Source organism: Argiope bruennichi, chromosome 5 (assembly GCF_947563725.1).
Source record: "Argiope bruennichi chromosome 5, qqArgBrue1.1, whole genome shotgun sequence".
NCBI lineage: Eukaryota > Metazoa > Arthropoda > Arachnida > Araneae > Araneidae > Argiope > Argiope bruennichi.
In genome coordinates, this window is record NC_079155.1 from 130,802,731 (window position 1) to 130,829,331 (window position 26,601).

A 26,601-nucleotide genomic window follows, 5' to 3' on the forward strand; every position below is an offset into this window, starting at 1 on the left:
ATGAATTTTCCAAACTTGTAAGGAATTGCAGACAGATTTCTAGATACAGTAATACTTACTTAATTTCAACCACTTTGGAACTTTCCCTTGGCTTTGATTTGGAGGTTGATAAGGTTGGTGAACTGTATTAGTATTACTATTATTTAATCTAGATTCTACAACTGGTCTGTTTATTATTTCTTGCTGCATTGTATCTTCAGGTACGTTTGAAATAATTTCTTTCCTATGGAGAAAAGATTTTATTGTTACTGGAATACAAAATTTTCCGTAATTCCCAAAAGCAAAAACTGTACTTTTACATATCAGCAAAATCTGATATTCTTATTATTTAATTTACTCAAAAAAAGAAAAAAAAAACTGTATTGCAGTCTACTACGTTTTCAGACTTCAGTAAAACTCCATACAAGCAGTATGGCACAAATATTTCTTCTGCACTTTTTTTTTTTTTACACCTCATTAACTTTGACAAGGTAATGAAAATTTTACCTTGTGTTAATGATTATGAAAGTTATACACTTTTATCATTCATTCTAGTCAACAGCAAATAACAAAAAAGAACAGATTTTGAAAATCATAATTATCTTTATGAGATAGATAATTACATACCTAGATTCTGAAGCTGCAAGAGCAGCAGCTCTTGGATCTGATAATTTCTCTCTTAAATTTCCCATTAAGTACCTGGGAAGTTGGACATCACAACCAAAGTAAATAACAGCTGCAGGAATCAGCATAGCCTGCAAGATATGTAATTTAGTCATAAATACAAGGAAATTATAAGTTTAAAAATGGATATAATTAATCGTAATTTTAAAAAACAGATAATTGTGAGAAAAAAAATTAATACTTGCTTCAATTAAGGATTTTGAAGGATCCAACTTTTCCTTTGGTGGAGTAATATCTAAAATATAAAATTATATTCATTAAACAAATTTCTAAGAAATAAAAATTAATCATCATGTCAAGGAAAAACGAGATGGAGAAAATGTTTGATCTAAAAAGTAATTAATTTTCATATTTTATTTATTGATAACAAAATGAATTGCTTGTGTTTATCTTAAAAAAATTATATCAAATATAATTCCTTAAGAATCAAAATATACTCAAGAAAATTTTTTATGAATTTGAAAATTTTTTTTCCCAATATATATAATCTATCATTGAATATACAATTACAATTGTTGAATTCTTTAATGAAAGAATAAACTATTATAAATGAATAAAAAATCAACTGATATGTATTTAAAAAGAAATATATTACTCACATAAATAAAAATTCAAATGCTTATCCTCTAAATAATTTCGTACAAAATCTTGTACATCATGAACTGCAAAGTAAAACCATATAAATGAGAAAATACAATAAATAAATGCACATTAAAATATTTTTATTCTATATTAGCACAATAGTAGTTCACTGATGTAATAAGACTAAAATCCTTATATTTTAGCAACAATTAAGAAGAAAAAAAAAGTGTTTTCAGAAATTATTATTATTTATTAGATTTTTTTATGCCATTTTGGAGGGGGGGGGGAAGGAAAATATTTATTTTTAATAAAGTTCTTTCTACAGGGATTTTGCATGCATATTGGCAAATTTGAAATATTAATAAAATCAAAATTTTATATTAAAGCCAGCCTAAACATTAGAAATATTTCCAATTTTTTTTCCTTCTAATTATTAATTGCAAGTATTGTCAATAACTTAAAATAGAAATTTCAGGAACTGTAATGGAAAAATATATATTATTTTAATAGTAACTTTTAATCTGCATGTGATCATTGCAAACCACCACAAATTCTGGATGACTAATGGTTGAATATGTAAGCTTCTCGTTTCCCTGGTGAGTATGTGAATGGGTGGGCTAGATTTACTACTATTCCAATGATGAAATGTATCTCCTACATGAGTGATTAAGCCACAAATGGTGATGGCCATCTTCAACTTAATTTTAGCCTATGCTATCTTTCATTTAATCCTGATGCTTACACAGAGTTGGAATATCTCCTTAGGTTTTCAATAATGTTTATTAATTCATGTAAAATAAAAACAAAGGGTGTATCTTTTTCAGGCAGAATTAGTTGAAAGATTACCTGTTTCTGTAGTTTGGAACACTGCTTGCAAAACTAATCTCTCTGGAAAATAGATACGAATAACAGTTTTCTTATATTGAGCTAATTTATCAAGAACTTGTCTTTCTCTTTGTTCTTTGGTTAATAATGGTCGATTTTCCAAATCTAGTCTATAAAAAAAAAAAAAAAACGCTGAGAATTTGAAACATATTTTGTAGAAAAGCATTTTATTTAAAAAATAGATAGAGACTTTACCTTTCCTTTCTATATGATTCTAGTAAATATCTTGCTTCATTAACAGTCAACTCAAAAAATTCATCAGGAAGATCAGCTATAGATTAGAAAAATATGTTTATCATTAACATACTGTTACTAATTTTATAAGAAAATAAAATTTTAAATGCCAGTAAGGAGCATTTAAAAAAATATTTTGTTCTTTTATTTCTTCACAAAAAATATTCTTTATCTTTGTATAAGTTTTCATTTCTAGATCAGGCAGGATATCAAAAAATATATGCATTCAATTTTAATTACACTGTTTTAACAATTTTAAAATTCAATTCTACAGTGATTTATTTTTAATATATCATAGAAATTACAAACTTGTTTGTTCCATAATTAAGGCTAGAATACATATAATATAAAAACTACTTGAATAAGAAAACCAATTCATTGATGATAATTAGTTTTTTTTATAAACATCATATATGGGTGTGTGCAGAAATAGCTTTTTTTTTTAAATGTATAACTGCAGGTTTTTAGAAATTAATATTATATGCAAAAACATTTATAGCTAAGAAAAAAGAATTGTCAAAATTAAATCATTTTATGGATAAAATAATATTATACTGAATATAAATATGAATCTAAAGAAACAGTTTTCCTAATTATAAATATAAATTTAAGAAACATTCTATCCTAGCATTATGTATAAATATAATTTTTAATCTTTTTTTAATCCAAATCTTGTATCATATGAAATATTCATGCTTCAAAATTGGGCTTTTTTAAATATATATTTCCATGCTACCAATTTAATCCAAGTTACCTAAAGGATGAAAAGTAAATTAATGTTATACACAAAAGAGTTTATGTATAAGAAAAAAGAATTGTCAACATTAAATCAATTTGCAGAGAAAAAAGATTATACTAAGTATAAATATGAATCTAGAAAGGTAGGGAAGAATTGTTAAAAGTATTCAATAACACCTAGTACCTTTATATATATGCATAAACACTAATTTTTAATCATTTTTTATAAAGACCGAATTTCAAATTTTTCATACTTCACCACCCCTGCTGTTTAATTCATATTGCTCAAAGGGTGCAAAGCTTGCAGAAATCTACAGGAAGTAATCTCTGTCTAAAATCAACCCAGAAAATGCTCATATTCTGTAATGTTTTCCCTTAGATTTAAAAAAGATTCACACCATAATCTGTTGTAATTTTATGATGAAAAATTGCTTCACTTATACTAACATTAACTAAATCATTTTTGGTACAAAAATATTGATACACCTTTTGTTGTAGTCCATTATAAGATATTTTATATTCTTTACCTTAAATAGGTAACAAGTAAGCTTCAGCTTCAACTTTTTTTTCCCTTTTTTTTTTTTTATCAAATTTAAGTTTTTGAAAGACATATAAAAATTTAGCCTTGATGCATACATTGAATATTGCACGATGAAAAATATAAAATCAAATATTGTCATTTCTTGAAAATCCTTAACATATAAATTACACAATTTCTTAATACTTCCTGATATGTAATTTTGCCTAAAATTTTCCTGCTATATAAAATTTTGCTTCAGAATGACTTTCTTAACATATTTTTTGACAAAAACACTGCTGGTTCTAAAAAGCTCATTATTTGAATTCTAAAAAATTATTCCAATCTTTTACATTCAGGTGTATAAATAAACATGAAATACTAATTATTTACAAATATTATATGGAGCATAAATACCTCTCTTCACTTCTGTAATATCATCTAAATTGTATATAACAGCATGTCTGCTGCCAATCTGTTATAAAAATCACAAACAAATTAATATATAATTGATTACAACAAATAAAACAGTAGAGATAATGATATACTTATTTAATCTAAACTACATATTTATTGGATTATTTCCATTAGATAATATAAATAACAGCTACAAGATTTAAAAAAAAAAAAAACTTCATTGAAATTCTTTCTCACATTTAATTACTAGTTGCAAATCCTCATATTATTATAACATGCATGTTCTAATAAATGAGTGTTCTGCATCAAAAATCAAATATTATAATCATAGTTTATGAGATAAGTGTTATGCAGTTTAAATTATTTTAATTATTTTGAAACTGAAGAATACAAATTTTATTAAGTATTTACTTTTTCTAAATAATTTTTGATAAATATATTTAATTGATTCATTGCTCTTTTAATATATAATCCAGCAAGAATGAATGGGGGAAAAAAACAGTATAATATAAAACTTGTTGGAATTGAAAGTACAAGGAAGATTTTGAATATTTTTGTCAGCCTATTTGTGTAAAAATGTTGGTCTTTTAATTGCAAAATAGGAACATATAATTTAATATGCTAGTTACTTAGAGGAATTAAAAGGAAATAATAATGATGTTAACATTTTATTGAGCACCAAAAGTTTGGACCACAAACTTTTTAATCTAGTTATAAAGGATGAGAGTCTCAAATTTCTAATTCTCATAAATTAAGTTACCTGAATCATAGCCTGATTTAATGTGCAACACATCTAATACAGATTTCATCCTGTGACCTTCTGATCTTAAAAGCACTACTCTGCACCAGAAACTAGTTATATCATTGAAATGCCACAAGATATGATTAATAATGAAAAGTTCATAAAAGAGCCTTGTTTTCCATTTAGATGGAAAATAATTGTTATTGCCTTCATAACAGAGATGATAGAGTAGCTATGCTGAGTACAATTGCTTAAAAACAACGTATTACTTTTATTAATTTAGATTTACGATATACAATGGAATCCTCGCATCTCTCTTCAGGAATCTTCGTATAACTTTTTATATAAGTAACTTTGCATATTTATTCCTATCAAAAAATAATCATTGATATATTTCATAAGAAAAAAATACAAATTGAAAAAGAAAAAAAAAATGTTATGCCAAACCATACTGTAATATAATTTTTTTTTTTTCAGAAAGATTGAAAGTCATTTAAGAAAAAGCACTAAATACTTGCCAAAGAATCATCTCATTCTTAACTTCAATTCTACAAATCTTTTTCTAAACTTAGAGCATGCTTTTCATTTTAAATTCAATTACTTTACCTTTACATGGTTTTTTTTTTTACTTTTTTTTTCTTGTGAATATGTGAACTAACTTGAAAACTGAGAATGCGAAAAGGCAGATTCTGTCTAGTAAAAAGAAACAAGATGAAGACAATAAATAAAGACCTGGCAAAAAAAAAAAAAAAATTAAAATTCCCAAATGTATGGATAAAGAATTTTAAAAAATTGTTATTTGTCCCTTTTTTTAAAAAAAAAAATATTTAAATTTCATTAATTTTTTAAAATTTTCTTTCACTTTCAAAAAATAAATTAGACATAACTGGTTTTATTAAGAAAAATAATGAAAACACAATTTTTTTTCTAAATTAATTTTGTTATATAAAGTAAAATGTAGATGAAAATAAAGAATAATACATTTACTGATTATCTGTCAATTGGATTGTTGAATGAATTCCAACAATCCAATAATAATTGAATAAGAATTGTCCTATTAAGGAAAATGAAATTTTAAAAAAATTTACACCTTACAGAAGATTAGAAGGTAAATGAAGTTTTGGGGTTACTCTCAATCCACTAAAACAATTAATCATTATATTACTATTTATTTTTCAGCATGTTATAAAATATTTCAAATATAATAATTTATATCAATATAGCAAAAAAAAAAAAAAAATGCCAACTAACATAGATAATTTCACCAATTTCTTCATCCTGTACTTCTGAATCATAGCTTATGCTTGATTTTTGGTCAGAAATATCTGCTTCAGGTAAGTTTTCTTCTTTTTGAAATGAATCACATTCACTGAATGAGGGCCAACTTTTTTCTTTCAAAGAACTTTCATCATCCAATGAAGGCCAACCCTCTTCCTTTAAAGAATTTTCATTATCAAGGTTATCCATAGGATCAGTATGCTCTTCCTGCACTACTTCTTTTTCCTCTGATTGTTTAACCCAACTGTTTCGTTCTCCGACTGCATCTTCTAAACGAGCTTGCTTTCTTATTTGTTCTGGAATCGGAGAATCGGGTGGCTTGTATTCTTTGGAATCCCATACACCGATATCTAACGGAGGCTGGGCAGTTAAAGGAGTAGTTTCATGGGCTTGCTCTTCAAATAATTCAGGTTTCCTGTACAATAATCTAAAACAAAAAATAAAATCTGTTATGAACACTGTATAAAAGCCAATTATTTACAGAAAAATAAAATTATTTATGTTAAACTATAAGATTTCAAATATAATTATAGAATGGAAAAATATATATTATTAATCTTAGACCAAGGCATTAGGATTAGGTTAGCATCTTTATTTCATTAGACATTTTTAATTAACTTCATTTTTTTCATGTTTGTGAGGATAGAATTTTATAATCGATATTTCATTCACTTGTAGATAAAAAAATTTGAATACATAACTTGGAATTTTGTACATTTGTGCATTTCCGCACTAATTTAATACTTTCAGAATTTTTTATAATTTAATTGTGACTTTATTCAGTATGAAAGACATCTATTATTTAAGAGAGAGGGTGGTGATTTCGAGATTCCATAATATTTTAAAATAATGAATAATAAATTAAAAACTTTAAAAAAAATCAATACATTTGTTCAGTATATGTGTGTGTAATTATAGGAGTAAAATAATTAGTTGTTAAACGAATTTTTTATTTTCTTTCTTGCAATTAGGGTAAAAATTTCATCTTTATGACAATTTTGAAATTAAGTTGTGCAACCATAACCAAAGAGACATGCTCTAGACATTAAAGACTATTGGTAACATGATACAAACTTTTATGCATCCATGATAGAATTTCATCTCATTTTGGAAACAAAATATTAAAAGAAAAAATGCCGAATTCATAATGTTATGGACTCTAATAATTTCACATGACAAGCTTGACATCAGATAACTGAAGTTGCAAAAACCAAATTTTAAGAGGCATTGAAAAATCCTAAAACTCAGTCAATTCAAAAGTTAAAATAAAATTGTTTTTATGTTTGAGTTCGAAAGGCGAGAGAAAATTTAAAAACAGGAACATTTAATCTATGAAATATATAAGTAATATATCTTCTGGAAATATGCAAAGGTAGAGAAATGATAACTTTATTATATCAACTTAATTATAACTTTATTTATTATTCTCTTTAAATGATAGCTTTATTATTTTTTTATTATTACATAAAAGTTCAATTTTAACTTCAAAAGGGATTTGTTTCTATATTTACTTGAGCAAACATTTGTTTTAAACACATATTTCACATAATATTGGCACTTCAAATGGCACAGCTTAAATTGCTGATGACAGATGCAAGCAATGCTATTCAAAAGTTAAAATTAATTCTTACATTGAAATATTTAAATTTAAGTGGTTAGAATATAATTAATTTTAACAATATATATATAAGTAAAACATTTAATCGGAAATACACCCTATAAGCTTTGAAAACATTCTAGGAAAAAATAACCCACACTTAAAATTTAAACATTTTGGAATAATTCCATGATTTCTAAACATTCTATTTCTTTCATTTCCTAATTAAATAACATATAATTGATAAAATGTCTCATCAGGAACTGAATAATATATTAGCAAATAAAATAAAACTTCTTAATAGAATTCAAGATTATAATAATTTACAGAATTGAAAAGCATTTATTATATTTTAAAAACAGCTAAAGCATCTCTTCCAATAATTAAATTTTAAAACAATTATTCATTAATAAAACTTTTGCATGTTTTCAATAATTCAAAAGCAAGAACAAATACTTAATACAATTGTTTACAAAATTATATGGCAAAAGTAAAAAATATAACAAAAAAGGAATAGCAGCAAATATTTTTATCTAAGTAAATATATACGAGAATTAAATTTCAAAAATTTCCAAGATTTTTAACAATGATCTAAAGTTCTATTAATGAAAAAACAGTTACAACTTAAACAAATTTTAAAAAGATACCTGATAATAGCTTTTCCACTTGTTAAACCAAGGCTTCTAAGAGTAGTAGATTTAATAGCATCACCAATAATCTAAATGCAAAAATTAAAATTATTATATTGTTGAATATTTCAGCTTTTATTCATCATGCCATCATTTTTTACAAAGGGAATAAGTGAAAATACAGTAAAATATATTTTAAAAGAATGATTCCATATCTCTCTATACATTCAAGTAACATAATATAATTATTGATCTTCCCTACACAAGAAAAGCATTCATTTTTTTTTTTTTTTGAATTTTATCATAAATTGTAACTAGGGGGGGGAAGACAAACTCAATTACTATCAATTTATTTTTCTTTATGTATGAAATAAATAATATAATAAAATATAAATCAATGAAATGAATATAAATTCAACATATGTATAAGAAATCACAAAATTTTTTAACTCTATTCTATCTTTTTTTAGAAATCTAAATAAAATTGATAGAATGACTCAGTCATTTTTTTTATCATACCTAACTTTAAACATATAAATATTTAACAGTGGATACTCAATGTAGTGGTAGAATTAAATAAAGAAAGAGAAAAGAAGAAGAAAAAAAAAAGGTTATGTTTAGTAAGAAGTTGGAATCAATATCTAACTATGGAAAATTCATAAAAGCAATGATTATATATGAATTTAAATAAATTCAAAATATATTTTAGAAAACAATTTAAGGATTTATATATATATTTAAAATATATTTTCTTAAGAATGAATTTTAATTTTTTTTTTTTTTTACAATATTATTGTTAAAATTATAAGAGAATAATAAATATTTCTTCAAAATTCAATGATTTAAGTACATTTGTTAAATTATATAGCATTTGAGCATTTTTTATTTCTGTGTTCTCTATATTACTAACTACTTTTGGATAAATAGAAATTATTACTTTTTTATGTATGATTTTCAGATTCATTTGTAGAAATTTACTTTTAAATTTTACGAAAGAGCAAATTTCCAATTAAAATGTATTATTAGATGAAATATGAGCAATTTAATAGTTAGCTAATTAAAATGTTGGGAGCTAATGATGATAACCAAATGCTACTGATTTTTATTAAAAACTGAGTTAAAATCGAAATATATATTTCTAAGTCATTAAATTTTGTAAATTATAGGATGAGACATGTTTATGATAGAATATAAAATTTCTCGATTCCACTTGGCATAGTTGATAAAGATGAAATGTAGTTAATGAAGCCTTTAGAAACAATTTTGTTAATCTTTCTAATATCAGTAGTATTTTCCAGTGTGAAAAAAAAGAATAAAAAAAGGATATTTATTTTTTTTAAAAACAACTGTCAAAATTGATATAGAGTTATCTACTTAGTAAAAATTTAAGAATAATGTTGCATTCAAAAGTTACTTTCTGACGCATATAAATGCAAGCGGGTTCTCCAATCTCTTCTACATATATTGATTCAGACCTGAAAGAAATACAATACCATATAATAACAAATCTTGATAATTTTTGTCATTCCAGACATTATGATAAAAAAAAAATTATTTAAATATTACTTCAAACACTGTTCTAAAACATCATAAACAGTTGCTGAAGGCGGGAAATCTTTTGTAATTCGTTCACCGGATTCCAACTGCAAAGCAACAGTAACCAAACTGTCAGCTCTTGACTGTGAAGCGGGTTGCAATTCCAGCTGTGCATTGTTTGGGATATTTGCAAAACGAATTGGTAAGCTCAAATCGAGAATTCTATTGTAATGGCTGCATAAGAAAGAAAAAAATTATAAATTCAGATGACACCGTTTAAATCAAATACATCATCACATTTTGTAAAATTCCCAAATACTAGGTATATTTATAGAGTAATATTAGCTGTGTATCCCGATTTAACAATACATAGCTGTACCATAAATAAACATTTACATTTTGAGTAGATATTGGGACCACAATTTATTTTAGAATACACTACTTATTAGAGAATAATTAAGGGAAAATTCTACATCATAAATCTTATAACTGCAGGTTTGATATTGAAGGAAAAAATGTTGCAAATTTCATTGTTTTACTTCAGTCACTTGTTTCTTGAGCCTTTTAACATTCCTGGCTCAAAGACTTTTTTTAATTGCTTATTTTCCAAAATTAGAATATTATCCTTGACAAAGTTATAAAACATCACATCATAATTTTGATGCTCTCTTTTCCCACATTTCACTTTACTAGAGTATATGCAAGCCTCAAATGTTAATAACCTAATAATTGTTTTAAGATAGTATCAATTAATTCTTATCTAAACTCAACTCTGTTTCATTTAAATATTGAGCTTAGTCAACAATAAGGGATTTTTATGGCTTCCACAAGTATATGCACTTCAAAAGGAAAACATAAATAATAAATTCAACACTAACATCTTTGTAAATACATAGTATAATTAAAAGCAGGCATATCTAAAAATGTGCATTTTGGGATTGGATTCTTACTGCATAAAGGTATCGAAATCAATAATATTAGTGATAAAAATTTAAAATTTGCGTTAATTAGTTTTCTCGGAATATTCTTCATTCAACTGCTTGTGGCTGCTGCTATAGCCTGAAACTTCTCACCCTGGAACTTGATTGGCAAGATCGGGGTTCCAGATATGAAAAAAATGCTTAAAGCCCACGTCTCGATGTCCGATCGTATGATGCATATCAAATGCATTGTCACAGGGCAACCATCATCATTCTGATGCAGCATAGAAGTTTGGGGAGTAGAGTGCCATTAACATCATCTTATTGCGGTTTTAATATCATATCACTAATAACTATCATACATCATTAGCATTAAAGTTGTTCGATTCTGCCATCCAAACGGGTTTTAAAATTTGTCTTTTATTGTTGTTATTTACACGGATGAGTGGTAATTCTAGCGCACATCGAACTTTTAATCTCACCCTTTCATATTATTTTTCCTTTTCATTAAAACCGACAATGTCTTAGATCCGTTTTTGGCTCAGTTATTAAGTTTTAGCATATATCACTAAGGATGCCCTCGCTTCATAACATGAATTCCTAGTTTGAAAAAGAAACCAGCCCGTTAGTACTCTACTTGCACAGCTAGATTGGGCCTGGAGAATTTTTTTTTAATGTACCCTCTTTTATCCGAAAAAGCTAATTTGTCAGAAATAACATGGAAAAACTAACATGGAATATACATCACTATTTATGGAAAAATGAGAGATAATTATATAACATTCTTCAAAAACAGAATATGCAAAATAATAATAATTATTATTATTAAATTATAATCCAAGAAACTCGTACACTACAAAAGCATGCATTACAAAGAATAGTGACTAATAAAGATTACTGATTAATATTAATAAAAGACTGAAAAAATATCTTCCGCAATTTTTTTGCCTTTACAAAGACATCTTGTTTAATAGTAAACAGTAGAAATAATAAGTTTATTACTAGAAATAGTTTCTAACACCACCAAGATTTACGATGTAAAAAAAAACTCGTCTCCATAGAAATTTTAACCCTAGCGATAAAATTCCTAAAAATTACGAAGAATCCATAATAATTGAAATGTGTGTATAATATTATTAATGAATAATGCAAGAAGCATAGCGATGGAATTGGGTGAGATGGCTGTTATAGAGAGATATTCTGAGCGCAAAACGTCAGTGTTTTCAAGTCATGTTAAAAAAGCAAATATGATCGTGGGAGGGGGGGGGGGGGGCGAAAAAATCAAATTATGACTCATGCGCCACTTACCGTTGTTGTCCACTGTGACTGATCCATCGGTAATTTTAAATAATTTATTCAGTAAAAAATGCGATGGAGTTGATTAAGTTTACTTAGAATGTTAACAGAAAAAGCAGAGCAAGTATCATGTGCCAAATTAAATTTTACTACCAGTGCTTCTATAGAAACAAATGTGAAAGAAATTGAAAGCTAGCTTTTATAAAAGAGAAAAAAAATTGTTACCGTATTTCAAATTCCGATGGATTGATCTTTTGTTTCTTGCATGCTTCCTCCAAAACCTAAAAAAAAAAAAAAAAAAAAAAAAAAAACAATATAAATAACTAATTAAAAGCAATATGTATTTCTATTGATAAGGCAACTTTTTATTAAATACCAGAAGCCACTCTGCGAAAAAAAAGTAATTTAAACATTAAAAAATTCGAATAAAAGCACTCACTAGAAAGAAAATGCATTTCAAAAAACCACGAGAAAATGCTGTGTTTAATAACAATAATAATATATTATATGTTAACTTTTCGATACATCACCTCGCTGTTTTGCGTTGATTCCTATTTTCTTCTCTGTGTTTCTTCGAGCAATAACTTCTTACGCCCATGCCCTTTATTTTCTGCCTATGCATTTTGAGGCTGATTAAGATTGTTCATAGAATGAAGGACAACAGATAGATATAATTCCAAAAGTGTGTTTTTCGGATTCAGAGAGATCTGAAATGTGGAGATTTGTCACAATCTCGAATCTGAATCTTTCGATTATAATACTTTTTCTACATAATCTTGCACTTCCTTGCAAATGGATGAAAGATGACAAACGCCATTCACCATTACAGTGGTTTAATCGTCTTCCTTAATTTAGAATCAATGACATTTCATTAAATAATGGACATGTAAATGTTGCATAATGGGCCTCCTGCAATGAAGAAGAGGCAATCCGAATAATGGCTCAAACATACATTTAAAAAGATTAATGTGACCGTGCATTCAACCTCACTGCCAATTGCCTTACATTTCGCAGTAAATCAGGGTTTTTTTTTTTTTTTTTTTTTTTTTTTAAAGAAGTGCACTGTATAACAAAATTGATGCAGCATCGTGTGTATATACAAAATCAAGCAACTGTTTTTAATTATTTTTAAATTCAGTGTTTCCATATGTGTTCGCCAAAAATGCATCGAAAGAGCAATCAAGATGAATTGAACTGATTCCGATTAGATCTATTTTTGACGCCAGTGCTTGTGCATTTCTATTCAGCCTGAGATTATTCGTGAAACCTTAGAGCATAGGTTCCCAAAGTGGTCCAGGTGGACCCCCAGGGGTCCATAGGAGAACACACGGGGGTCCACATAGACGTGAAAATAAAACAGGGGTTCGCAAGTTGTAAGTGGGGGTCCACGAAAAATTTTCTGGTTTTCATAATAAATAACAAAAAGTTTGGCTTGGATTTACCTATCAACGTAGGCAGGTAGCATCGGTAGGTACTCAAAAATATTCGAGACTCAGTTCAAACACAGAATTGAATAGAACAATAGATAATAGTACAAGTGTACACCACATGTCGAGACTTCCAAAGTGCCGCCCGTGCGCCCGCTCGTCCGGGATGCTTGTTTAGACCTGCAAAGGGATGAAATGCGACTTGCGCTGTGCTTGTAATCTACATTAGTATAAATACGAATGCCAAGAACAAAACGTTACTCATTTGTTTCCTGATATATTTAATGTCCTGAGTGATTTTTTTTACAGAAAAATCTATTCCATTTACAAACATTATTTCGGTGGCAGCAGATGGAGCTCCTGCCATGTTCGTGCGATATCGTGGGTTTATAAGCCATTTTAAAAGAATAATACCACGACTAATTGTAATTCACTGTGTCATCCCCCGACAACACCTTGTAGCGAAAAATTTGAGTGATAGATTGCACCAATCGCTTCAATTTATGATTAACGCAGTTAATAAAATAAGAAGCAATGCTTTGAATACCCGTTTATTTGCACTATTGTGCGATGAAAATGATGAAGATTTCCAACGACTGCTCTTACATACTGAAGTACGCTGGTTGTCGAAAGGTGCATGCTTATCGAGATTTTACTCACTTTTCGAATCAGTGATAGAGTGTCTGGAAACTAAAACACCAGATTTAAAAGAAAATCTGATCAAATATAAAGCGGACATTGCGTACTTGACAGATTTGTTCATAAAATTCAATGACGTTAACTTGCAGTTACAAGGGGACAGCCTTAATTTAATAAAAACAAATGGTGTAATTTCGGCTTTTCTTAGTAAATTGAAATTAATGAAGCAAAATATTAGTAGGCGCGAATTCTCCCAGTTTCCGCACTTGTCACAGATAGAATGTCTTGATGAGGATATTCAGACATACGCTCAACATTTAAATACCCTGCATGGTGACTTCAAAAATAGATTTGAAGATATTCTGATGATGGAAATACCACCATGGATCATAACCCCATTTGATGAAACGGAAGAGGCGAATGTGTATTACAAGAGGAGCTACTTGAGCTCAGCACCAACGAGGAACTGAAGGTGAAATTTAAAAAAGACTATCAAACATTTTGGCTGCAGGTAGAAATCCCCGAAAAATATCCTGGGCTGTGGGAAATTGCGAGGAAATTTTGGATAGCGTTTCCCTTGTCATATCTTGTCGAAAGAAGTTTTAGTGCCGTTACCAACCTGTTGACAAAAAAAAAAAGAACAGATTGAACATCACAGAACGGGGAGATTTGAGATTACTTCTTACAAAACTGAAGCCAAATAGTGATAATTTGCTGTCAATTCATCAAGTACATCCGTCTCATTAAAAGTATGACTATTTTTTATTGTTGATTTCCATTTCAGAGTTCATTGTTGATTTTTTGTCAATTGTTGATTGTTTGTAACAATAAATGTTTATAATTTTGTATAACCACAAGTATCATTTTTATAAATAGGACAAAAGAAAATGTGCTACTTTCTTTTCCTTCTTAACACCCCCAATTTAGGGTGATATTTTTTAGGAGTTTTGGGAATACAGTAGAAATGTAGCAGCAGGGGGTCTACCGAAAATAGTAAAACTTTGAAAGTGGTCCACGAGAAAAAAAAGTTTGGGAACCTCTGCCTTAGAGGAAGAGCAACTCCTTTTTTCTTTTGCATCTATTCTTCCTCTGACTAAATGTAGTTTTTGGTGACACGGCAAACTTGCTGTAGAGCATTTCTACTAATATTTTGCTGCTCCATTAATTAGCGAAATGGATTAAGGGTAGCTGTAAAAACTTTCAATGTTCGTATAGAGATTTGTTTATATTATATATATATATATATATATATATATATATATATATATATATATATAACCAATCTAAAGTAAGAAAAAGTTTGAAAACGAAACTAAAATGAAAACGAAACAAAACAGTTCCGAAATCGCAACTAAAATTTATTACCTATTTAAACTAAAACCAAAAAGGAACTTCATAGTATTTAGAGAGCGCAATTGCATCTACTTCTAAAACACAGATGAATTGATACAAAAGTATTAGAATCAAGTTAATAGGAAAAACAAAAATCAAATAAAAATTATTAAAAAAATATTAAAAAAAGAATCCGGCCTGAAGACTTTTTCAAGGGTCACCCTCAGGCAGGGATTCAAATAAAGGGATTTTTTCTATGAGGACATACAGACATTGTCTAATAATGATTCCTCGTGACCCGAAAATCCCCTGAAATTATGCTCAAGAGATATACCATTTTAACAGAAAGGAAATACAAAATAACAAATTAGAAAAAAATATAACCACAACAAAGTAAAAATACAATAACAAAAATAACAAAAAAAAAACAGCATTAAAATTAAAATTAAAAACGAAAAGGCCAGAACATACCATCCAACAGTCAAGGAAACTTTAAACAATCGATAGTGATTTCCTGTTTTTAAAAAAGTTAACGGTAAATTATGTAAACAGAGGTAGGCACCCAGCGCCATCTGTTGAATGATCCAATATGCAAGTAAAGTTCTATTTTTATTAAAGCCAAAGGATTAATCCCAAACCATACCTTGTTTAATTAAAAAATTGACATTACAGTAATTTCTAGGAAAATCATTTTTAATTAAATTTTTAAGGAGGATAGTTGATGCTTCAATATAAGAATTTTTATTATTGCAAACCCTTTTGATCCTGTTAACTTGTGAGAAAATTAGATTTTTGAAAATTTTAGAGTTTAGATTGGAATGGTAGTTACATAGTTTTGTTATTTTAAAGTTGAAATCATCCCTTTTATCGTATATACCAACTATTGTTTTATCATTAGCAATTTCGATTTTTAAATCCAGAAAGGTAGCCTCAAGTTGATTTTTATTTGTATCTTTTAGAATTAAATCTTTTGGATAGCAATTAGTAATAATATTAGTTTTGTCGAAGTTAAACAAAAGTAGGTCATCAATATATCTCCACCCGTTTATTAAATTATATTTAATTATTTTTTTCTCATAGTAATGCAGGAAAATATTAGCTAAAGCACTTGAGAAAGCTGTCCCCATTGGAATGCCCTTGACTTGTTTATAAAAATTAATACCATTAAACACGTAATTTTCAGTAATATTAAAATTACATAACTCAAGCCAGTTATTTTTAGGAATGATATTTTCATTTAAATATTCGTCATATATAAAAGTGCAGACCTTTATTAATTTTTCATGAGGTAGATTAGTGTATAAATTTTCGAAATCAAAAGTATTAAGTTTATTAATGTTGTTATCTTTAAGAAAATCCAATACTTCTTTGTTACTAGAAATAATAAAGTTGTCTTCATTTTTTATTTTGTCCAGGATAATTTTTAAGTATTTAAAGAAATGTTTACCCGTATAGTAATTATAACTGCCAGTGCTACAGGTTACGAATCTGAATTTTAATGGATTTTTATGAAATTTAACTGTTGGGAATAAATAAGGATAGTTAAGAGAGCAAGTCTTAGTTTTGGGTTTTTTTTGCGAAAGCTAGCATTCTTTTATCTAATTCCTTTTTCCCGGTGTTCTTTAACATATAAGTTGCATTAGAGTTATATTCATTAATTAAAAGTTCTTTATAATAATATTTACAAATTAAACAGAAATTATTTGCTGATTTATCTATTACTGTAATAACAAATTTTTCTTTTAAATTTTTTATTTCATTTTTTAATGTTTTACTAAAATAAATCCCACGTTCTTTAGATCTGTCAAAATCAGTATTCAATTTTATTTTAATTTCCTTTAAAATTCTCACTTTCCATTCCCCGAAACCTTCCGCAGGCCAATGGTATTTTCTAGATAATTTGGCAATAAAAACATCCAAATTATTACCAATAGAAATCAAAATTTTGTTATGGTTTATTTTTTCTCTTAATCTAAATTTTGTTCCTCTTCCCATCAAATCTCTTAAAGAGTTGGATTCAATAATTTTTAAATTACCTGTAATAATATGACCTTTATCAATATCTATAAAATCTTTATATTTTTCTTTGTTACAGTAACAATCTGTTTTATTTATTTTATCTAAATTTTTGCTATAGTAATTATAATTACAAATTTTTTTCTTTAAAGTTGAAGTGTAACTAAACGCTATTGATACAGTAGTTTTATCTGCAAGAGGAAAAAATATATTATTATTATGTATAATTTTGGGTAATTTTAGATATTCGAAGTAAATATCCAAGAATTTAATCACACAGTATTCTTTGTAAACATTATTTTTATTATTAAAAAGTAAATCGTTTTTTCCAATGTTAAGTTTACATTTAATAAGATCTAGAATAATACATTTAGTGTACGTATTTTTAAACTCTAATTCCCCGAATTTATTATTTAAAAACCATTTCATTTTATTATTTCTAAGACCAAAAATGTATTTCCTAATTCTGTGAATGTTTTCACTATTGTGTTCCAGATTACAGTAATTTTGAAATTCCTCAAATATAATTTGAAAATTGCCTCCTTTCCCTTTACCTCTTTTAGAAAAGTTATCTTTATTTAGAAAATTTTTAAATATGTTAAATTTGTTATAAATGCAATTATTGTTTAAATCTGCATAACCTTCCCCATTTAATTTACTATTGAGACCATAAGGAAATAAAGTTTTTAGGTTGCAAATATAAATGTTTTCCAGATCTAATCTTTTGTTTAATTCGTTAATATTGTCTTCTAGAATGTAGATATTAATATTGTTAAAGTTATGGTTTTGAAAATGCTCCAGTTCGAAGTCAGTGGTCCTATTTTTTATGAAGTTTTTTATATCGGATCTGTGATTGTTAATTCTTAAATTAAGCTTTTAATATTTTTTTAATAATTTTTATTTGATTTTTGTTTTTCCTATTAACTTGATTCTAATACTTTTGTGTGTGTATATATATATATATATATATATATATATATATATATATATATATATATATATATATATATATATATATATAGAGAGAGAGAGAGAGAGAGAGAGAGAGAGAGGGAAGTACTCTAAAAGAGGCATTAAAAAGAATATGAAATTTTTTACGTTCATTCATTAAAAATTAAATTTATTTCACTTTAATTTACCTTCCTTTGGCGTCCCGTTGTTTCAACGAGAATATTGGTCGTATTAAATTTCAATAAACTCCTTCAACAAAGTATTTTTAAGCAATTAATTGTTATGGACATAAAGGCAAGTTATTTTGAAAACTTTGCACCTGTTTTATTTATTATGTGTTGGTTGTCTTGGCGACCAGTGGGTTCGCTGAAAATAGTGATTGTATTTTATTTCAATTAAAAATCTGATGCCTAATATGATGCCCCAGACTTTTTCAATAATCGTCAAATTTTGATAGATACTGAAGTTGAGCTATATAAATAATCTTACACTATTTATAATGTTCAAACACCTTTCTAATGACGTCGATTCCATGGCATTATAATGTCATTAAAATGTAATCGTCAGCGTCATCTAATATTTAACTGCAAGTCATCTTTCACGGTATTGTTAATTCAATTTTTTATTCCTCACTTGTGGCCTTTGAAGACCAGCTGATTCAACGAGGATAATAATTGTTTTTGATTTCAATAAAATCTCTTATGTATAATGCTATGATCCCACGACAAAAAAAGATTTAAGCTTCAATTGAATGAGCTACCATCTCAGATTAAAAGCTTTGTCTCTTCTGTTTATTGATAGTGGTAGTGATATGATGTGAAGACTACGTGGCTGGAATTGCTGATCCCTGTAATTCCGGCCTCGATTTCCTTCAAGAATTCGGCTTTGCTGTGGATTTGCAAAGGAGTGTGATGCAAATAGGAGACGAAGAACCTCCTGTGTATCCGGACAAATTACGTCATCGTCGTTGTCGTCTACTGTGTCGAAGTGAGTAGTTGTGAGTCGTGGAGAGTCGTCATCGTTAATTGTAGTCGGAGTCGCCGACAAGTAACGAGGATTCGAGAGGATAACGAAGCAACAGCGGAGTGCCAGCGTTGCGTGGAGCGAGTACTGAACTGCTATGTGACGAGCCCTGTCATCTACTGTGGAATCAGCGTCGTATCTTGTGTGTAGTAGCCAGTTGTGAGAAATAATGAGTCGGCAGCTAAAGCGAGAAGAGACAGTGCGAAGTTCAGCCGTTGGTGAGATCGTAGAGCGAAGCTCCGAGGAACCCCTCTCCTGCTGGATTCTGTCTGGCCGCTTCGTGTGCTGTGGACTATAACTACCTGTGGGCTACTGTCGTCTGTAGTGTGCTGATGTATGCTGTCCTGTGATCGTCTCGTCTGTAAATATTTGTCCTCTCCGTGTAAAGCGAGAAGAAATTGTTACGGATTTCTTCCTCCTCCGTCGTCGGGTTCTTTTTGATAGTGGTAGTGATTGTGTGTTCTTACACCATATCACTACCACTATAAAAAAGAACCCGACGGCGGAGGAGGAAGAAATCCGTAACAATATAAAATCTTAATCTAATTTAAATCTTAATTTCCGAATTTTTTTTATCTTCATTTAACCCATATTAACTTCATTCTAAAATAATTATTTATTTCATGATCCAATTCCACCTTTTTTTTATTTAATTAATCCTACACGAACTCTGTAAAACTGCTTTAATCAGCAAGTTCTCACGCTTCGAGTGAAGGGATAAAAATCTATCATGCTTAGTAAATTCTTTTAAAAGATACCTATATTTCCCTTTCCTAAGTTTAAACGTGTCAAAGAAATCCCTATCAGAATCTAATAGTATAAAATCGATGGGGAAAAATATTTTAGCCTCTTTTCTCGCTTCCTGCTTGTACATAAATTATGCTTACCGGGACGAAATAAACCGAGTTTCAAAGCTCACAGATGTCTTCTCTCTTAGGCCACGAAACTACTTAAAAAATAATTATAATAAATTACAATTGGCAGGATAGTCATCTGTAAAGAATGCGAATACATTTTGAGCGAAAAGAAGATATAATAGTGGCCAAAATTATGGAAAAAGCGCATTTTTTAGATTTGATGAAACATAACGGCAATTTTATTAAGAAAAACCCTTCAATTATATATCATTTTCTAGATCCAAGAATTTAATAAAATAATTTTTACAATTGATATTTGTATTGGAAGAGCAATTGTAAAGGAAATATAAAAGTAATGACATATAAAATATTTTTCACTTGTGGTAGCTAATCTGTTATTGAGTAACTTTTAGAATCAATTACGATATTGCAAAGCCATCTCTTGGATTTACCATTGCTTTTAATTCCTCGGCTTTTATAATGCGATATCATGATTGAATTATTGCTTGCTTTAATTGGTTTTTATTGCTGGGTTGCTTTTGCGTTTCAAAACCCTTTAATTTGCTACATAGATTTTTGATTTAATTGAAGTCTAGGTTATTCCCAGGCCATTCCAATAATTGAAATACGATTGTCTTGAAATAAATTTTTACATGCTGTGGCAACATGCTATGGAGCTAACTCCTGATGAAATATAAATTCTTTATTTAGGAAAAGATCGCATGAGGAAGGCAGTAGTCAAGGGATGAGTATTTCATTTGTATATTTTGGACATTTATATTTCCATTAAGAACAAATTTAGCCCATGGAATTTGCTATCATACAAACCCAGATCATAACATTTCCATGGATGTTTAATAGCTGATGTAGTTTAATTAAAACGTAAATCTTCTATTCTTATTCTTATGTTTTTTTTTTTTTTTTTTTGACATCGCTCCTAAATAGTGAAATTTTGGTTTCATCACTCCAAATTCTGCTTTCCAGTTGTCAGGGGCTTTTGCCCAATTTAATTGCTTCAACCTTTATTTCGGATTTAAAAATGGCTTTTTCCGTAGAATTCTTTCATTTAAACTGGGTTCCGGCAATCTGAGGAGAATAATACTAGCTCTCAACATTACATTACATTCACCTCATATACTTCAAATTATTTTCTTCTATCACACAGACACAATTTTTTAATAATTCTATCAGAACTTATATTCTGCGCTTTTCTCTGCCTTTACCAATTTGGTTTTTAGTGGCTGAGTTTCTTTATACTTCTTCAAATATATCACCATTCATTAGATTTTCACCAAATTTCTGTATACTTTCATTTTAACCACAACTTGTTCAAGCATTAGTAAAATGTCACATAGTTTTTTTGGTTAACGAGTCATTTCTATAGGTAATATATTTTTTAACATTTTGATAATTCACAAAGTTGAAGAAAACAAAACTGAGGGATTTGATAACAATCACAAAAAGCACCAAAAAACAATGTCATCACATTTTGACAACTCACAAAATAATATAAACTTGAGCAATTTAATAACAATCACAAAATGCACCAACCACAGTTCCAAAATATTGCATCCATTTGTGAATTCTTTTGATAACATAATGCCACTTTACTAGCTTCCTGAAAGCTCTTGCTCAATAGCAATATTCAAAGGAAGAAAAACTATCTCTTTTCAACTTAAGCAAAGTGTGCTTCTTTCTTCTCGTTATTTCGTAAAGCTTTAAAAAAAAGTAAAGTGAACATAATTTGATGCACTATATTGTTAGCTAAATTATCTTTAAAATTGTATATAACTTTATGGTTTTACTGCAAATACCTATTGCTATTATGTTATCAAATCTCCAAGATACACTTTTCCCAAAAGATTTTTACAATTTTGACAACTACTGTAACTGCGCATATCTACTGGATTTGAGAAAGGCAGAAAACTAATTAAATGCGCATTTATAATAGCTACTTCGAAACATTCAAAACAGCTTCACTCAGAACAGGGCAGGCTGCTCTCATTTCGTTTGATCCGCCTCATCTTGTTCTGTTAAAAAATAAAAGCAAGAAATGTTCTAATACATCTTACAAGGGCATTTATAAAATTCATTTTAATACAGAACTTAAAAAATAAATTCTACAATCTGAACAAAGTTTATTCCCGAAAATACATCTCAAAAAAGCATCTACAAAACATTTTATATATCATAAGTGAAAACAAAAGGTACGTGTCTTTTCGTACATTGATGTACACCGATCGTGACAACGATAAGGAGGCTCAAGGTCTAAAAGTGAAATCACTGGGATATTAATAGTCGCAAACCTGCTTCGTAGGATTAGGTATAGAATAATAATGACCAAAGCGTCTCACCTCGTTACTATTTTAAGGCAAAGTTTCCAAGGCGACTCAAGAGTTTTCTATAACAATTCACCTTTCTGAGATACGTTCACTTGTTATGAAATACCCCCAAGAATAAGTCTTTTGAAGAGGGCCCGTATTCTAATTGCGGTGACACACTCACTTCTGTTTGCGAACATTTAAGCAATTGCTCAATGATATCTGACAGCGCGTGCTTCAGGTGGATTCTTCCCTCCCACCGGCTTATCACAAATGAAAAATTCCAACTGTTTATTTTTTTAAAACTAATTCGTCAGAAAATGTGTCGATGTTATTTATTTAAATGTATTTACTTAGCTTCACATGTTTCGTGTCTGTAAATGCATAATTCTGTGACTGAATTTTCATTCGAATAGAAACATTTTTAAACGCTTATTCAAAACATAAATATATATATATATATATATATATATATATATATATATATATATATATATATATATATATATATATATATATATATATATATATATATATATATATATATATTATTAAATCAAAAATTTGAATGTCAAAACAAATGCGAGGTATATGAAAGAATAGCAGAAGACTATAAATTCACAATAAATAAATATCATAAGAAAGAACAAAATCCCAAACATTCATACGATATTAAAATTAAAATTTACTATGAATAAAATAAAGATTTCAGTTAATTCATAACTTTTCTTTTGTACTTGACACTTTTAAGATTCTTGTTTTGACCTCCAAATTTTTTGTGTTAAAAAATTATTTTATCTTTTCAGAGCCCTAATAAAGAGTTCTTTCAAAAAAATGATACTTATTATTTTTCAAAAAAAAAAAAACCGATTAAAATGGTCAAAAATTAATTTTTAAAAGTTATAAGGTTATGGTACTTTTTTTTTTTTTTGCATTGTTGCCATTAGTTATTGGTATTTTTATTTCTCATAAAAAATTGTCACATAAAATTCAGAGTTAATAATTAAAATAAAATAAACGACGACTTTTCTTATTAGTATTAATTTCATACGACAACAACTTTTTTCTTTTGGATGATTTGACTAAAGTTTTATTTCTCTTTTTAATTTAAACTTTTCTATGATTTCAACTGCATTTAAAATAATTAGCGTCTTTTCACAAAACTGTTGTTTGTTCTGATAAGACATTGCAAACGGTTTCTTGGTTTAATAAAATCGAATAAAATTTTTTTTTAATGTCCTGAAGTATGACTCACAGAACAGAAGGTTGAAAAAAAATTTAGCTTTCTGTGTTGCTGAAAACTCAACTGTCAAACTACTAAAGTAGGAATAATAATAATAATGTTCAAAAAGATCTGTTAATTTACGGAAAGAAGGGGCTAAAAAGAAAAATATAAAAAAAAAAAGGAGAGCCTTTTTTAATCAAATTTTAAACTCTTTAAAGCTAAATGCCAATTTGTAAACAACAATTATCGATTATGAAATGGAAGAAAATAGGAATTAAGTTAAAATAGAATCTCATCTCATGGACGCCAGATTTCAATATGTGCATACCATGGACAACGGAATGGAATTCAAACATTCAACGAGACGATTTAAAATATATTAGATACGATAAAATATTTTAAATAATATTAAGTTATGATATTGCACGAAAAAAAAATACTCAATTAAAATTGAACCGAATATTTCAAATTGTTTAGATGTTCCGAAATTATTTAAGGTTGGTAAAACAGCTGTGGCCTTTCTCATTGGACAACAAAACGTTGGAAAATACTAATTAGTACAGACGGGTAACTCTTTGCTTTACTCACCTCTGATAAACTGGATAGAACAGATCCGGCAGAATAATACAAGAATCCATTCTGCAGAATGTACCAGAGAATAGTTTGAGCACTGGCATATCGAAATTATAAAATAGGTATTCTGCAGTTGTGATTTTATTTCCACTGAGAATTTTTGGAGATCACTGATAGCCATCGTGCTGGCCCCGAATATCAGAAGGCAAGTGATTGAAAAATGGCGAAACAGTCAACAAGGAGCTGGTATGGATTAGGGCAGTTGGCGAGGCTTGTGAAAATTCTGCGACATACAACGATCACATTTTTCAATGTGTGAATTTTATAATTATGACCACATTTAAACAATATTATTTTTAATATTACTTCCTATATCCTGTTTTTTTGTCAAGTGTCATATTAAAATTATAAATGTTTTTCTATTCTATCTCAATAGTGTAATTGTATATTTGATTAAATTCTGATTAACACAAAACGAAATTTTTTACGTTAATTTACGTTTAGTTTTGACCAGCAATTAAATTTAAGAATGAATAATTTTTTAATAGAAGGAAAAGGAAAAATAAATTTAACAAAACTAAGTAATATACAATACAGAACATATAAAAAAGATTAGTCTAACTAAAAAACCAATAAACATTACATTCGCACATGTCAATGGAATCGATACATTTATACTTAATATGAGCAGTTTTGGAATCTTGCAGGAGTGATGACGCTTCAAAGAGCAAAATAATAAGCAGTAAGATATGAAAGGATATGGGGCGCTTGTCATGCGACATTTTCAAAATCTTGAAACAGAATCCCTATGCAGCGTGATCCCATGAAGTATCAGCTAAGCAGCCTTAAAGAACTTCAGCATTCAGCTAACATAATAATCAAACATAATCGGAATTCGGGTTGTTGTTTCGCGGTTTTTATAATCAGAATGTTTTATAAATTTTAAAGGAAACGTATCATTATTAATTAAAAAAATAAACAAACTAAATTTTCCCCAAATGAATTTTAATAATTTTTCTTTAAAATAATTTTATTAATTAATTTTTCTACATTGCAGTAGAGAAACATTGGCTAAACTTTCATTATTTTGCTTGTAAACTAATGAAGTCAATTCGAGTGATGTCATAATTACACGATATGTGTAACTAAATCGTCATATATGTAACAACATATTGAACAATATAAAATATTACGTATCTTACTATCATCTAAAATCTTACAATGAGTTTGCAGTTAATAAAAAATTTTTGAGTACGAAAATCAACTTTGGCTGAAACAATGTACTATCAGAAAGATGCAAAGCGTAGAAAAAATGCATTCCAAAACTTCACTTATTAGTCCTATTTTATTAAATGCACACTCTATAAAACTTTGAATAAATTTTAGGCTTAAATCATATTGTCCACTAAGAATAAGGTTTTTCCGACGCACTGGCTTACATTTTTCTTAACTTATAAACAGTAATCTAATCTAAAAGTAATTAATTGAAATCAATTAAAGCTATATACATAATATATGAAACACCATTCAAATTCAGATTATGTACTTTTAAACAAAGTTAAAATTTAAGAACTAATTAAAAAGAAACAAATAAAGATAATAAAAAGTTGTAATGTATTGAGCGAACTTACATGAACAAAGAAAATACTAAACAAGAAACAGTCATTTCAATCCGAAACACAATTGTTCTTAGCGTTAAAATGAGAAAAAAAAAACGCATGATAGGCAAAAAATGTTATTTGACGCAATCATTATGATATATACAGGGAGAAGCATGTTTGCTTTCATTATTTGTAAAATCTTCGCTATGCATTGAAAAAAGGCAAACTGAATAAAATATAAAAGAAATTCTTTATCCTTTGTTAAAGTTATTTTTAAAAAAACTTTTTTCATAAAAATAAATTTTAGATTATCATATATGCGATTCAGTATTTATAAAATAAATATGGAGTTAAAAACAGTCAGCATAAAGTGCTTTGTAATAAAAATATTAAATTCTTGTCAATGCTTGAAGAAATAGCCAAACAAAGGATATCCATAAATAAATATTTATAATAAATAGTAATAAGTGAATAATTAAAAATATTTAATCTCTTTAAATAAAATATTTACTAATAAAACCAATAAGTAGTAAAATAAGTGACAAAAATAAATAAACGATAATAATCAAATAAATATAATTATTAATCAACATGAAAAAAAT

The 26,601-nt window shown here is 27.9% G+C and overlaps 1 protein-coding gene across 1 annotated transcript in view; it reads right to left on the minus strand.

Moving 5' to 3' along the window:
- Window positions 1-26,601, minus strand: part of LOC129968161 (tether containing UBX domain for GLUT4-like) — a 51,520-nt gene that overhangs the window by 588 nt on the left and 24,331 nt on the right. The window contains exons 2-13 of the mRNA XM_056081982.1: window positions 12,260-12,315; window positions 9,849-10,052; window positions 9,697-9,757; window positions 8,301-8,371; window positions 6,030-6,483; window positions 4,037-4,094; window positions 2,326-2,401; window positions 2,092-2,240; window positions 1,263-1,325; window positions 849-898; window positions 607-734; window positions 60-223 (exon numbers count right to left, since the gene is read on the minus strand). Coding sequence (XP_055937957.1) covers window positions 60-223; window positions 607-734; window positions 849-898; window positions 1,263-1,325; window positions 2,092-2,240; window positions 2,326-2,401; window positions 4,037-4,094; window positions 6,030-6,483; window positions 8,301-8,371; window positions 9,697-9,757; window positions 9,849-10,052; window positions 12,260-12,315 — 1,534 coding nt within the window. The remainder of the gene's footprint in view (window positions 1-59; window positions 224-606; window positions 735-848; window positions 899-1,262; window positions 1,326-2,091; window positions 2,241-2,325; window positions 2,402-4,036; window positions 4,095-6,029; window positions 6,484-8,300; window positions 8,372-9,696; window positions 9,758-9,848; window positions 10,053-12,259; window positions 12,316-26,601) is intronic.